Below are 16,595 nucleotides of genomic sequence, written 5' to 3'. Positions count from 1 at the left end.
AGTTTAATATGTTACCACTAATAAATATTGAGCATCTCAACTCCCACTCCCTGGTTCTCTTCTCAGCTTTTGGCCACAGAACCCTCATGCCAGCTCCAGAGTTCCTAGGGGACTACTCTGTGAGCCAAAGTAACTCATCAGAACAGCAGAGAAATCAACAAATAAACTTTTTTTTTTTCCTACTTTCAGGGAGTATAAAAGTCTCTCAGAGTTCAAGTAGCTTACTGGCGAGTACCAGACAGGGCAGTGGAGCAGGAGAGGAGCATACACCTGGGGGCAGAAGAGGAGTATTTGCTAATGTTTTTCACTTTACTTATTTTCATGAAGTTTAATAGCAGTACTGTACATGAAAAGCTATCATGGATTCAGATGTAATGAGCTAAGAAAAAAGCATGAGGCATATTGGGCCATTAATGAAAATACATTCCAGACGTCTCTCTGACAGATGTTTGCTCACAGATGCAAACTGCCACAGAAATAAAGTTGTCACAGAAATTAAGAAATATGGTGGTAGTTGTCAACAGAAGTCCATTTCAGTTCCTCAGCTAGCAAAGAACCAAAACCTTCCTACCATTATGGATCCCATCACACAGGAAAATGAACTCCCTCAGCTACCCTTCCACAGGTGGGAGTGCTGAGGAACCCACAGAAGTTGCTCAGCACCTCGCAGCTAAAATCTAGTGACCACAAGGACAAGATATCAGAGCTGACAAGCTGCCAGCATGGCATTCCTGTAAGGCTCTTAACTCTGCTTAGTTTGTATGTGCTGGGAATGCAGACATAAGAATAGTTGATAGCAAGTTCAATTGTAACCTGATTTACTTATTACTTCTAGTTCTTTACTAAATAAACTATGGATACAAATTTAGCTTTTCATTTTGTAATTATTGAATGACTAATCCAGAAATAATTGCAAGCATTGAAACAATTTTCCATATTTGTAATGCTTGTACAAGGACTAAGTCAGTTTTGCAATGTTGACTTGCCTGCAATAGCACACAGGACTTCATGAACAGCTATTTTGCTACCTGGATAAATGACTGTGAGGGCTGTAGGTTAGACTGGGGGGTTGAAAGAAAATTGTTCTCAAGAATGAGGCACCCTTAGCCTCATCTATAATCCCATTACAGATAATTTTATTTCAAGTTAATAGCTTACTTTTTAAAATATACTTTATTTGTTTACTTTAACTCCCACAGGCACTACAATGAAAAATTTAGTGAAATTAAAAATTTCCTCAAACTAGAACACATCCTTGCTGACCACATTGATCCTTTTTTTGTTCTCTTGCTGATCTGATTTTTCAGAGTATATTTATACTGAGTGAGGTACCTCAGTCCCAGTTATATGAAGAAGCTTCAAGGGTTTGAATGCAATTGAACCAGAACTGAATTGGAATTGTTATTTTTTCTCTTTGCTACATTTGCTCAATATTATTTGAGAGGAAGAGTAATTCTGGAGTCAGCTCTGGGTCTGGGGTAGTGGTCCAAACTTTATAATGTCAGCAAAATCTTTTCCAGCTGTTATTTGCTTCCTGTGCTTGGCGCATAAGCCCCATACAACGGTAGAACAGAGCAGGAGTATAAGCTGGAAGAAGAGCCACATGTCTTTGTTGGAAGGATGTTGCACCCCTGCAGGCACCTTCAGAAAGGATCCCCAACAGCTAAAGCACTTCAGAGCTGCTTCTGAATAGCTCATGCACTTATTTTTATGCTATGAAATGTCACAATATTTCTGAAAATGTGCTGATGTGACAGTGCTGCAAACAATTTAAATAATTTTATTAAACGATAAAGAATTAGAACAAAAAAATAGCACCTTCAGCTGTTGAAAAGTGTACCTGATCTGGAAAAAAATGTTTACAGAGGAAAGCGAATAAGAAATGCAACATGGAAGAAAGAACATAGAAAAGTAAGGGGCAAACAAAATCACTTTGCCTATGTTATGGTATATCTTCATGATTCTTGAAGAGAAAAAGCCAAGTTTACTGTTGTCAGTTTTGAATCTGAATGGACAAAGGTTACTGAATGACATTAGCTATCAGAGAAAGTAAAGGGAGGCGGGACATAAAGACAGCAGGGAATAGAGAAATGCTTCCAAGAAAGAAGGGATTAGAGAAACAGGGAAATGGAAGGTCTGCAGAGGCTCTCTCTCAGCCGTATTTCTGAGCAGACAAGATCTTAGCCAAGACTAAAAAAAAGATAAAGGAATAGATAAGAGATGTGGATATTCCCTTCAAAAACTTTTCCCCTTCAAGTTTCCTGCCTGGTATACAGCAGAAGGTAAATAAGCAGTATGTTTGTTTTTGGGCTAAACAGCCATTAGTCATAATTCCCAAAGAGAAGTTTTCTTGCAAGTGCCAAGCACATCTGGGACTGTTGTCCAACACAGTTGGACAACGAGGGAAACTGTGCTCCAGAGAGATCAAGGGTCAAGATCATGGGATTCCATCCTTCCCAGAAATGAAGGGAACCTAGCAGCTAACTTACAGTATCTTTGATGAGGTTTGCCCTCAGTCTGTGACACTGCCCATGCACATATATATCTCAAGACGTAATTTTACTATGTGGACAACCAGACGTATAGCTCTTCATTTCACATTGATGTAACTCTTAGATCACCTGCTATGGTGAACTCTAAAAAAAAAAATCAGGGTCCAGAACTCTATTCTGGACCCTGATTTTCACTATATTTTACAGGCACCAACCCATCGTTTCTTTACAAACATGTGTTAACATCCATTTTCTGTTTTTCTTCATAGCTTGTTTCTCATTTCCACACTTACATTCTTGTTACTTGCCAGAGCTTAGAGGGATGTTAGTGTTGGAGTAGGGTAGAATGAATAGGATTGGCAGCATACATATCTATGTGGCTCAGCGGGAGAAAGGAGACGCTCAAGGAAGAAGGATCAGCTGAGGATTCCTAAATACAGAGGAATGCATTTGGCTGATGAAGTCCTTGCCTCACAAACGGCCAGGGGCTGTGATTTTGGTTGCTCTTAGATACTACGCCATATGGACTTCTGGTCAGACTGTACAGATGGTTTTGATCTCATGCAATACATAAAACCAAACAGAGGAAGTTTCTTATTAAAGTGAAACCTTCTTTTTTTTTTTTTTTTTTTTTTTTTTTTTTTTTTTTCCACACTATTGCTGACCCTAAATAGTATATTTTTAATCCACACTTTTAATCCACTATTTTAAATTCAGATATATGAATCAATGCAATAAATGTTCAAGGGTAATAGAAGCAATACCTAACCTGTGTTTCTGTAGAAATCTCCCTTTCACTAGAGGTAGAAAATAGAGTATGAGTAAATATCCCCTAAACATACAAAACCCCATAATTGTTTGGAAAAGTAATGCAAAATTATTGAAAAATATTTGTAATGTAAAAAAGGAAATGGGTAAAAAGCATGGTATTTTGAAAAAAATGTTTTTGGACTGCTTGTAAATTTCAATAAATTCTGTATTTAGTAATTATTTCAGGAAATCTCATGATGTTTAGCTATCTCATAAAAAACTGTAATTTTTTCCAGATGATTCCTCTATTGCTCCCAGTCCCAATTTGCTTCCTTCTCAAGTTTCTTTCTCTCTTAGAGCAAACATTTGGCTCTAACAAAAAAAAAAAAAATCAAGAAAGAACTGCCAGAAAAATTTGCTCTATGCAGTTTGTACAGTGCCCTTCCTCTCCTTGAAGAAAAATAATTTTAACTGCTGAGTTGCTGAGATTATTTATTTGTGTTTAGCTACCAACTAAACTGTTTTGAAGATGGCCAAAAATATAAGAACCCCACAAAATGAAAATATGAGTTCATCTCTGTAGGTACATATTTTTAAAATAGCACTGTCTACCATTTTACCATAGAAGCTTCAAGCACAATACACTCATATACACAGATTATTAAAATGTAAATAATATCAAGCTTATTCTGGACTTTTGCCTATTTATAGAAATGTCAAGTATTCATACCTTTCAAAGAAAATTTCTCATTTTTCAGATATGAAATTATACAAATATTTCTCCTCCTGTAAATAATTGAATAGAAAAACCTGAATAAAGTGTGCTTCTGATGTTTAAAATAGTGTTGGGCCCATTTATGACATTGTTTCCATTAAATGCCAGTTGCCAGGTCTCTGAGTCTCTGAGACACTTCATATTGAAGGTGTCCTAGACTAGAATTGTTGCCGTAATTTTTGCCTACCTAAATTTTAATCATACAATGCAATAAATCTTAAACAGTATTTCAAAGGACACCAAGACACCTTCTAAAATTAAAATTATCTACAAACCACACTATAAATCGCACTTCAGAGTAATTTTATTTATCACTAAAATGTTGTGGTTACTACAGCAAACTCATGGCAATTTGCTTTATAATAACTGTCAAGAAATGTATCCATGTAAGATGGCGAGGAGACTGAATAAGAGGTTATGTTATTATCTTTCTACATAACCTATACTTAAAATAAGTGGAGATTGACCATTATCACCTACCATTTCACTCTGAACTGAATTTCATACTCTCTTTCTTTAATAGCATTGTATTCATTTTGGCAACTAAGAAGTTGTTGTCTTATTCGGCAAACTTCACTGGAAGATTCTTCAGGGAACTGTTCTGCTTTTTCCAGTTCATGTTGCTGTTGTTCCAGGTTTTCACTAAGACGTTTGGCTTCCTGCAATAGCTGGATCTCAGATTTCTGTAAGCTACATTAAATAGAAAAATTTAGAACTGGTCAATAAGAAGCACAAGCTTAGTATTTGTATTTCCTTACCTATCTATAATGTTTAAATAAAGGTTTTGAAGATGAGACTGGATTGAGCCTTGAGTAATCTGGTTTGATCTCATAGTTGTCCCTCTCTTGAAGAGGAGGTTGGACTAGAGACCTCCTGAAGTCTGTTCAAACCTGAATTATTCTATGAACCCATGAGAACAGTGGAATATTATGTGATTTTTTTTTTTCCTGCATATGTAGTGTTGGTGTGGGATTAATCTCATCTAATTTTAACCAGATGCAAGGTTAGTTAGTCTATGTTACTTGTCTAGCACACCCTAGTATCAGTGAAGAGACAGCATTTCAGGTAAATACACCCAAGTCAGATCTGAATCAGTGTGGTGGCCAAAAAAAGTGAGGTATTCACCAGAACAGGGCCCATGTGGGCTATACAACACCTCTGGGCTATACAACATCTCCAAGCTCTAAGCAAACACCTGGACACTGACTCAGTGCTGAACTGCACCTTGCTATCACTGGAGTGTCACTGGTAGCTGAAGTAGCTCTTAAGGATACCCAAGCTGCAGTTACATTTGTGGTCTCTGTGGAAATGTATGATAAGACTTGTAGAATTGATCAATTATCTCATCTCACTTGCTTCTCCAAAGTCTGGATTAATAGAAACAAATTGTAATAGCCTTTCAATGCTAAAAGACTGGTATTGATAATATGTTTAGGAGCCTTTGTGGTGACAGCTGAGTAATTGATCTTAAAGACTGTTATTAAAATACATTGGTAATTATGGAAGAGTTTTAAGGGGAACTGCAACATGAAAATTCTTATACAATGCAAAACATATAAACCTAGTCTTCATGCTACAAAAATCATTGTATATAACTTCTCAATATTGTCACAATATAAGTTTTATATAATGGCTTATTACAAATGATGTGGAAGAATAAAGAACTCTATCACTTACCCTTTATTGATTAAAAATATAAATAATTTATTATTTTTTTAAAATTTTTAGCATATTTTTTAAATCAAAGGAATTTATAATCTCCAATATTGAGAATCTCTAGCAATTTCTAACTCAAAGATGACATTTCACAGAATGAAAATCACAGAATTATCTAGGTTGGAAGAGACCTTAAAATCATCGAGTCCAACCTCTGACCTAACACTAACAAGTCCTCCACTAAACCTAATCGTTAAGTTCAACATTTAAACGTCTTTTAAAGACCTCCAGGGATAGTGACTCCACCACTTCCCTGGGCAGCCCATTCCAATGCCTAACAACCCTTTCTGTAAAGAAGTTCTTCTTAATATCCAACCTAAAACTCCCCTGGCACAACTTTAGCCCTTTCTCCCTCGTCCTGTCACCAGGCACGTGAGAGAATAGACCAACCCCCACCTCTCCACAGCCTTTTTTAATGTACTTATAAAGAGTGATAAGGTTGCCCCTGAGCCTCCTCTTCTCCAGGCTGAACAAGCCCAGCTCCCTCAGACGCTCCTTGTAGGACTTGTTCTCCAGGCCCCTCACCAGCTTTGTCGCCCTTCTCTGGACTCGCTCAAGCACCTCCATGTCCTTCATGTAGTGAGGGGCCCAAAACTGAACACAGTACTCAAGGTGCGGCCTCACCAGAGCTGAATACAGGGGGACAATCACTTCCCTAGACCTGCTGGCCACACTGGCACACACATTTGTGAGCATATTACAAGCTAAGCAAGAACAAATTACATATCACAACAAAGAACAGGGCTAACATGGTAAATAAAAAAAAAATAATACAAAACTAACTGTACTGCACAAACATAGCTGAAATAACATAGGAGGAAAAAAAATTGCTCTGTGTAACATTTCTACTTAGATAGCCACTTCCTTTTTTAAAACAGAGAATAAGAAAACCACAGACTTGAACAGGATACAAGAGCGTGTCTTTATCACGAACAAAGAACTTCATGTGCTGATGTATTTACATAAATTTTAAATAGAAAAATAAATTGAGATATATAATAGTTTGATCTTACTTACATAAGTCCAAAATAATGAATCTGAACTGGGGAGAAAATATAATTGGACACAATAATACACACTCATTTAAAATGTATTCTTAAATAAAACTAAAATTTTACATAAAATTTCATAAAGGTAAGTTCAATAAAAACAAAATACTTATGATTTACTTTTTTCAAGGTAATAAAAAGTTAAAAAAAAAAAAAAAAGTGCTGAATTTGGACCAGACCTTGTTCACTGTAGTTGCCAACAGCATTTTTTCATGTGAAGATTTAAATTCCGATGAAGAAATAACTGGAAATATACACAATGTGCACAAATAGAATCCCATGAGTGCAGAAATATGCTTGCTGAGTCTGATGTGGCAGCTTTGGGATTTATGAAGTGATTAAAAATTTCACTGAAGATAAGGCTTAAAAAGGCTTAAAAATATAAGACTCCCAAACTGTCAATGAACTATCATTACCTGACTTTCTTAAAGCTTGGCGCATGAGAACATTCATATTAGGTTCCTGAACCCAGATGATAAACATGAAATTCATAATTGGGCCACATGACTGTATATGACTAAACGAGTTTTCAGGGATGAAATATGAGCTCAGGTACTTAAGCTTCAGGTGCAGCCCCACTTCAAAGAGGATGGGTGAGACAGCACCAGAAAGGGAGGACAGCCTGTTCCCAGAACTTCAGTAGTGCAGCAAACACAAGTTCAGAAACATATAACAGCTTGAAGCCAAGTGTCAAAGATGTTATCTGCCAGGTGACATCTCTAAGCTTTCCAGAATGCTGAACTAAGCAAATCTGAAAGGACTATTTATCACTATAGGTAAAGGACCACACTATAACTGTGCACTCTAGCAACAGCCTTAAAAGTGATCTGCACACATACTAATTTCATTCATCATATTAGACAAATCCATACCAGAGAGATCAGTTACAATAGTCTGGTGGAACTGTCACGAGGATCTACACTTTTTAGCAAAAGGTCCTTCACTGAGAGGGTGGTTGGGTTCCAGGAGAGGTGGTTTGTGACCCATGCCTGTTACTGTTTAAGAAGCATTTGAACAATGTCCTCAATAATATGCTTTATTGTTTGGTTAGCTCTGAAACAGTCAAGCAGATGATCTTTGAAAGTCCCTTCCAGTTGAACTACTCTACTCTACTCTACTCTACTCTACTCTACTCTACTCTACTCTACTCTACTCTACTCTACTCTAATTTCCAGTCTGAACTTCCCCTGACACAGCTTCATGCTATTCCCTTGGGTTCTATGACTAAAAGAAAAAACACACATGACTTGAAGACCTGCTCATCCAGCATAATTTCTTTCCACATGTCATTGTAACAACACTGGTACACAGAAGACATTCTGCATCGCAGACTAAATAGGGAAGAAACAAAATTTAACTGTAATAGGTGGGGAAAAAAAAAAGTTATTGCTCCACAGAATTGTACTGCATATTTAAAGGTGAAGAAATAAAAATTTAAAAATTGTATTGACTCTTTTGAGTGTTTGATTATAGGAAAAGAACAAATGCTTTATAAATTATCACAAAGGGTCATGCTCAGTACAGGCTGAAAAGAACATAATGTGAGTTATGAGTGCACTAGGATCTTTTAATATTTTTCCTGCTCTTCATAACTGTGACTTTTTCCAAGGTTGGGCAGGGCTTCAGCTGACTGAGACCAACAGCATAAACATATACTGAATCCATCATCAGAACTTTGTTTTAGGCAATGGAAAACAACAATAATAAAAAACAGATGCTTACAGATGTCTGTTTAAGGAGGCAGTGTATGGACCCTTTCTCTTTCTATTGAGTGTTAATGGACTTTAGATACTGAGTTAGATGTGCATGTCTACAGATATCAACATGTTGAGAAATGAATCCCATCTTTAATGTCTGAAAAGTCCTCAAAATATGCATCTGTGGGAATTATCATTCATGCTGATTCATGTGTGTTTTTTTTCACTTTAACATATGGCTACATCAACGTTAAAGAGTGCTACACAATGCTCTCTGACTTTTGTGTAGAAGTATGGCAGTTATGTACTACTGTGAGAACCACAGAAAGAATGAGATATGTAATCTGTCATCTAATATTTTCATGCTTTTTGTGAATAGTGTTTACAGCAGTTATATGTATGAGAGAAAAGATGGTAAAGTCTTGTTTTCTCTCGGGCCCTATTTCAGTTATAATACACACAAAGAAACTATTTATATAGAATAATGTTCTATATAAAGGAATTCTATGCAAATACACAAAATAAAATAAGTAGCAACATGATTGTATTTTTTCCAGCCAAAGACTGAAAAATTACACTGGCTAAAAGTAAATCGAGATCAGCAGCTACTGGAGTCCTCCTTCAACTCCATGAATACTGGTGTAGTAGAAAACTTCTCAATCAACTAGTCCCAAATCCACATAATGTTTTTAGCTCTGAGCTAAATTTACATTTTCTAAGGAGTTGAACTGGTTTAGAGTGCTGGATTAATTTTCACTTCTCCAAAACATTTGCCATGCACTAATCTGAACAAAGTCAGATGACTTTTTGCACAGCCAGGGCCATATTCTAGATCCCCATTTTATGGGGATGAAACTAGAAGAGTTGGTCAACCTTAAGGAAAACTGGGTTTTCAGGATCAAACTTCACAGTCGCAAATATGAATTACAAATATTGCAATACTGCTGCTCTGTCTGTGAGATGCCATTCAGTACAGTGCAACTGTACCATCTTGTCCCTCTTTTCCTTCCACTCCCACAAGACCTGCTCAAGCCTGGCACAGAGCATGATCCCTTCTCTTGTCTCCTCTCTAGCAAGCACCAGAGCAGGGCAGACTCACAACTACCACACTGAATTTCAGAGTTTGAATCATATTTTGAAGCTTCAGGTTATAACCTTTAAAATTTCTTACCAAACCTGTCTGATGTGACTGTGAATATCCTCACATCTATTTAGCTGTCAAAATAGTCTTATTTTCCTTCTTAAAAATAGGCCTTTATCTTCTTCAAAACTCTCTAATATGTTGGCTCAGCAGGTTCAAGTCTTGTCATGTTACAATTCTGGCCACATAATCTTCAAATGTATCTTTATTTTAAACTTATGTATTATTTACTTCAGTTTGTACTTCCTTCCATTGCCATTATTCTTACGTTTATATTAAAAACAAAGATATTATATATGAGCATTTATAAACCCCAGATTATCTTGAATCTTTGTGTTGAACAATATTGTATTTCTCCTCTTTCACACTGTAAGAAATCACTGTAAGAAAATCTTAAGTAAGAATTAGGCCTCAACATTATCAGAAAATTACTTAAAAAATTTAATGTTTTGGCTATGCAAAGTCTAAACAAAGGCAGAGTGTAAGTTGTAAAATCAAAAATTTACAAAGAAGCAGGAGAAGATCTTTAGAAATCTGTAAATATTGTACCTTATCACAGTCTCATGCAGCAGGGTGTACTTTGCCTTCAGCTCAGCTACTTTGGAGCCTGAGAGTTTTCCAGCAGAAAATAGCTATGGAAGGGAAACAGACAGTTATGAAATCTTCTAAGCACTAATGTTTTCATTATGCTGCAACTTTTTATAACTATAGCTGGCTGTCTTTTTGTTTATTGAGTCTTTGGTAACATACCAAATTGAACACACAGATGAAAAGAATTTTATTTCTGTAATAATTCAAAGCATAAATAAAATAATATAAAGAAAGTGACTGTCATAACTAAAGTGCTACCTGCACCAAATTTTCTTCTCTGAGTTTCTGTCTATATTAATATTTCACGATAATTCTGTCTTGACTTTGAACTCAAGCTCTAAAGTCACCTATTGCCCACATTGCTTTCCTGGGCTTGGTAGATACCAGCTGGCTTGTATAGGTGAAACTGAGGCTCAAAGCCTGGTTTGTGCTCAACCATCATCTCCATCAACAACATGGTTGTGAGAAGGAGGAGCTTGGCTCAAGGTAGATCACCCCCAAGCCCCAGAAGCCACTGCCATACAGAATGCACTGCCTTACATACCCATGCAGGTCTTCAGCAAACACCGGGAGCAAACTGCTCCACCTACTTAGTTCTACAAAAAACCTGTGTGAGCAGCAGTTTATCCACCTCTTGGGTGATTCCTCAGATGCCTTCAGGGCAGCAGTTTGGCCCAGTGAGACAGTCCTTCTGGTACAAGGAAGGAAATAAGGGATAAATAGGAAATAGAACAAGAGCCCAATTTTGCCATGGGGAGAAACCACAGCAGGAATGCAATACAATTTCCTGGGATATTTCTTTAGATTTTTTTTTTTTTCCCATCTTTTGGTTACAAGTAAGGAGAATTAGGTACATTCAGTGAAAACACTTATGGTGACCTGGCTCTATCAAAGTTGAATTGTTTTTACTGCCTTTTGGGGCAGTAAGTCAAATCTGCAACTTGTATGGGAAACTGCCAAAAAATGTGGTTGAGCAGATCTCCTGAAATAAGAAACAGCAGAAAAGCTACTGCACCACCAGGAAAAACCTGACAGTCTTACTTCAATCCATTTGACAAAGCTGCCAGGTAAACTCCTTTTCCTAAACTGAACTAAGGGCCATTTAAGAGACTCATATGTGGTCTATTCTGTAGATGCTGTTTCCTGAATACCTAGGAGAAACTGTCCATAACCAGTTCTACAGTCAGGAAGCAGAACTCAAGTGAATATGCCACAGGAAGTATATATTTTGTTTATTGCTGTTTGATTTATTTATTCTAAGATTCCCTGCAAATTATTTCAGGATAGCAAGGACGATCCTTATTTTCTGCAGGCCTGAGAAAAGAAAAGCAGAGCTGGTTTTCATTTGTTTGAATGAGATTAAAGATAAGCAACTCTCAGATATTTATTTTGGCATCGTTTATGAGTTAAAGATCCTGTTCACTTAAGTTCATATTACTAACTAGCTCTGCTGTGAGAAAGAAAATATTACCCCGTCTCGACCCAGTTATTTCTTAGCCTCATGTGGAAGTGCCATTTTCCTTTTCCCATGCTCACCTTATTTATACCTCTGACTTCCAGTTCTTCTTACTGCTTAGCGTCTCACTGCAGACATAGGCCATGCTTGACAATGTTTCCATAGAAATAAACTTACTTGTCCTTGAATGTGTGTCTTTTCCTTTATATAAGTTTTCTGCACGTCATAACACTTAATGTCATGGTTCTGTTCAAAGCTAAAAACTCCAAACTACTAGGGCTGGTCCTACATAGTCTTGAAAACCACGTAAAAGAGGCTGTATGAACTGCATAATCAGCATGTCAAAATGGGGCAATGTTTGTGAAAAGTATCACCATACAGTTCCCATTACTGTAACTTTATCTAGAGAACCATTAGAAAACCAGCAGTGGTCTATTCTGATCCAACGATTTGTTACTGAAGCCCAGCACAGTGTTTTGTCCAAGATTATTGGGAAGGCAGAAGAGAAAGAACAGAGAAGAGGCAAAGGCTCGAGGAGAATTAATCAGTTGTGGAAGAAGGGAGGAAAAGTGTGAGCCAACTGCAGAAAAATTTTATTTGTGGTCATAAAACAGGATGAGGTATGATGTCCCTGATTTATGGATATGCACTTCCTTCAAGCCTACTTTTCCCACTTATGCAATAGTAGGAATCTGTAAATTAAGTGAAACTCAGAAGCTATGTTAGCTGAAACAATTCACTGAGTGCCTAGAAAGGTGATAGCAGTTGTGAATACTTCCTTTACACATTTCTATCATGCTGATGAACAGTAGATTTCCAGTCCCTGAATGACAACAGGTACCCAATTGGACCTGAAATTAAGGTTGTGCACAGTAAGTGGAGAATGAACAACAGTTGTTTTGCAAACTATACTGAAGACAAACTTCTTTTAGATCCATTACTCAATGGACAATATAAAGGACAGAGTCCATGTTGCTTGCCATCAGGAGGTAATGAAACATCCCATTTCCAGCTGTGATGACTTTGGTTCCTACTATCTAGAATGGAAATAGGGCCAAGAAATTGCCTGTCCCTCTATCTGCTGAAAAGGATACCTGCAACCCTGAAATAAAGCTCCTTTCATGGCCATGAATGTCCTCCAGCCCAATGGCAACGGCAGGAGCAGGCAATAAGGAGGATGAAAGGCTCAGGCAGAAAGATTTTATTTTTGGTATATAGTGCATGATCATGCAGGGTGTACACACTGTACTAACCTGTTGTTAGTACAAGATTTTATAGAAAAATATATAATAGCTGGGAAACAGCAAAGTAGTTCTGCCAGCTGTAGGTGGATGCCACTGGCATAAACAAGGATGAATTAAGTTCTAATATAGAATCACAGAATTTCTAGGTTGGAAGAGACCTCAAGATCATCGAGTCCAACCTCTAACCTAACACTAACAATCCCCTCTAAACCATATCCCTAAGCTCTACATCTAAACGTCTTTTGAAGACTTCCAGGGATGGTGACTCCACCACCTCCCTGGGCAGCCTGTTCCAATGTCTAATAACCCTTTCGGTAAAGAAGTTCTTCCTGACATCCAACCTAAAACTCCCCTGGCACAACTTAAGCCCATTCCCCCTCGTCCTGTCACCAGGCACGTGGGAGAACAGGCCAACCCCCACCTCTCTACAGCCTCCTTTAAGGTATCTGTAGAGAGCGATAAGGTCGCCCCTGAGCCTCCTTTTCTCCAGGCTGAACAAGCCCAGCTCCTTCAGCCGCTCCTCGTAGGACTTGTTCTCCAGGCCCCTCACCAGCTTCGTCGCCCTTCTCTGGACCCGCTCAAGCACCTCGATGTCCTTCTTGTAGCGAGGGGCCCAAAACTGAACACAGTACTCGAGGTGCGGCCTCACCAGAGCTGAGTACAGGGGGACAATCACTTCCCTAGCCCTGCTGGCCACACTGTTTCTTATGCAAGCCAGGATGCTGTTGGCTTTCTTGGCCCCCTGAGCACACTGCTGGCTCATATTCAGCCGACTGTCCACCATCACTCCCAGGTCCTTCTCTGCCTGGCAGCTCTCCAACCACTCATCTCCCAGCCTGTAGTTCTGCTTGGGGTTATTGCGCCCCAGGTGCAGGACCCGGCACTTGGCCTTGTTAAACTTCATGCAGTTGACCTCAGCCCATCGGTGCAGCCTATCCAGATCCTCCTGCAGAACCTTCCTACCCTCGAGCAGATCGACACACGCACCTAACTTGGTGTCATCTGCAAACTTACTGAGGGTGCACTCAATGCCCTCGTCCAGATCATCAATGAAGATATTAAATGTGAAGATACCTGAATGCAAATGCTGAAACCCAAACATAAGTATGGATAGAGTCCCAAAAAGACAGTACAGCCCCTTTGTACCTAAATGCACCTCTTCTTGGACCAGCTTTTATGCTCTTACCTGCTTTAGGATCAGATTTTCACTGTGTTTCCAGCAATTAAAGTGAGACACCTAAGTTATACATCCATTACTTTGCTAGTCTGACTAAACACCTGTAATTCTTTCTTTAGAAACTTGTGACAAATGCCATCAAATGACAGACAGCCTACTTAAAACAAGGAGTTTCACTTAAAAGACAGAAAAAAAATAAGCAAAAAAGATACCATTTAAATATACAAAACACTCACCTAAATCTATCCTTCATTACAGACCTTTATTCCTGTGCTCAGGAATAGCACAAAGCCAGGTTGCCTTCATTTAGCCAGCAGAATTTTAGGAAGTCAACTAACTTTTTACTGAGTCTTTCTACCAAACTTCCTCTTTCTCAGGAAATATATTATCCCTGTTAAATCTCCTCATTTGAGCACAAATACAAATGACTGTGCATTTCCGTGCTTTTTCATCACATGCATTGCTAAATTGGGGGTTTACCCAATGACAAGACATTTCATGGGTTTAACTTCACTTGAAAATGATCTTGCATTCAGGCAAAGTTCAAGTTAAAAGTAACTGTTCAGATACTATTCTAGCATTTTTTTTTTCCATATAGCTTATTCTCAAGAATATTTTACTTTTTATTACATAGTATGGAAACAAACACATTTGGCCTTCTTGGCTTGTAATCATAGACCTTGCATATCATCTGTCTGTGGGGACACACTTCTACCCCTGACATTCCATTCCAGGTCATCTCCTCACATATCTTTTCTATATTTTTTTTTACAAGGACAAACATCTTATGATGGAGAACAATATAATCCACTAACTATCTCTTTAGTCATCAGAATAGCATGTGAAAAACTATAATCTAAGGGCAAAGATCCATAACAAATGTTTGCTCAGGAGGATAATTTTTTTACTTATATAAACTGACTTAAATAGGGATACTTGCAAGAGTGAGAGTTATTTCCTTAGCTAAAGGCTGAAACATTGAATCTCACCATATAACCTTTAAATCAAAATATATATAGATTTGTCTTTTGTTTTTGTTTATGTTAATTTGGCTTTAGAAGAAGCTGTTGAAATCAGAAATGAAATCATGTCATTAACTTCATGTGTCTGTGCTTACAATGGATTTTGTCCTGAACAGTTGATAGGATATAATAAGTATTCTATTTCTACTCTTTAAAAAAAATATCTGGTAAGGCTAATACAATTAACAACAACAACAACAATTAGACTAATTTAGCTGAAACTTAAGGCTCTGAACTGATTAGTCAGTGCACAGCTGTAAGAACTATATTGTAAACAAATCCAGAACAATTTTAACAAAACTGAAAGATTCCTTTGCTTCTCATACTCCATTGATTTGTACTAGGAATGGTTACTTATCTCTACATAAAACTGAAGAAGAAAAATCTACTATTTTTAACTTTACAGATTGCACAGATAACACAACTGTGGAAGGAAAGAAGCCAATATTAATATACATACATCAATATGAAAGAACTTTGTGTAGTATCTTGCAAGAAAGAAGTTTGCAACAGGCTCTGTAATTCCTAGCTGAATGACATTTGTGTGTTTGTGTGTGAGGGAAAAACATGTATCCCTGTATCCATACTTTCTAGACTTTACCTGAAAATACCACCATGAATCCCGATGGGCTTTTATCTGCCTGTTAATTTTGTGCAAGTAGTCCTCCTTTTGTTGGCTCACAGATCTACTCTATTCTGAAATCAGGGACATAGGTAACATCTCTGATAGGACCTGTAAAGCACTATAGTGTATGGTAGTAGTTATACCTAAGTCAAGACTTACGCTGGTGTAAACACTAAAAAATCAAGTGGGAATATAAAACCCACATATTGAATTTATGGATGTCAGTTGCTTCTCTAAACTGCAGGTTTTGCACTTGGATCTCAGAGAAGTATATAAAAATTCTTGTAACCAGATGCCATAATATAAAACATTTGTACAGCTTTATTACTCAGGTTCAGCAGTAGATTTATTTAAGTATCACAAGCTAAATTGGAACTGGAATTCATAAATATTTCTTTTTACCTCTATTTCTGAATGTTCATGATAGATGAGTCATACTTTCCTTTGAGAGTCTGTCTAATGTGAATTAGGCTTACCTTTGCCTTTATGGTCATAAAAGGCATGCTTTTATGCTTGATAAGTAACACATTAATTCTTAAAAGGCACTAGAGACAAAGCACAAAGTTTTATTTCTCTATAGCCAACTGATGTTGGCTATGGACACAGATATAGATATTTCTCTTTACTAGCCATGTCATGGTAAAAAACAACAACAAAACAGAATACTAACATAAGTTAAATAGACAAGTACATACAAATCCTGAGTATACACACACTTTATTCCATTGATCTGCATCTACACTCAGATTCAAGAGAACCTAATACATTTATTTTGATCAGTAAGAACTGAGATAGGTGATCTGACATATTGCCATAGCAGTGTAAATGAAGAATAGCTCAGCTATGTAATTAAAATCTGG

General features: G+C 37.4%; 1 protein-coding gene across 1 annotated transcript in view; it reads right to left on the bottom strand.

The window, feature by feature from the left end:
- Nucleotides 1–11,812, bottom strand: part of CCDC146 (coiled-coil domain containing 146) — a 39,510-nt gene extending 27,698 nt beyond the window's left edge. Inside the window, exons 1-3 of the mRNA XM_068670265.1 lie at nt 11,759–11,812; nt 10,170–10,252; nt 4,498–4,707 (exon numbers count right to left, since the gene is read on the bottom strand). Coding sequence (XP_068526366.1) covers nt 4,498–4,707; nt 10,170–10,252; nt 11,759–11,812 — 347 coding nt within the window. The remainder of the gene's footprint in view (nt 1–4,497; nt 4,708–10,169; nt 10,253–11,758) is intronic.
- Between the last annotated feature and the right edge of the window lie 4,783 nt (nt 11,813–16,595).

This window comes from Anas acuta, chromosome 1, assembly GCF_963932015.1.
Source record: "Anas acuta chromosome 1, bAnaAcu1.1, whole genome shotgun sequence".
NCBI lineage: Eukaryota > Metazoa > Chordata > Aves > Anseriformes > Anatidae > Anas > Anas acuta.
This window is presented reverse-complemented; position numbering and strand designations above follow the sequence as displayed.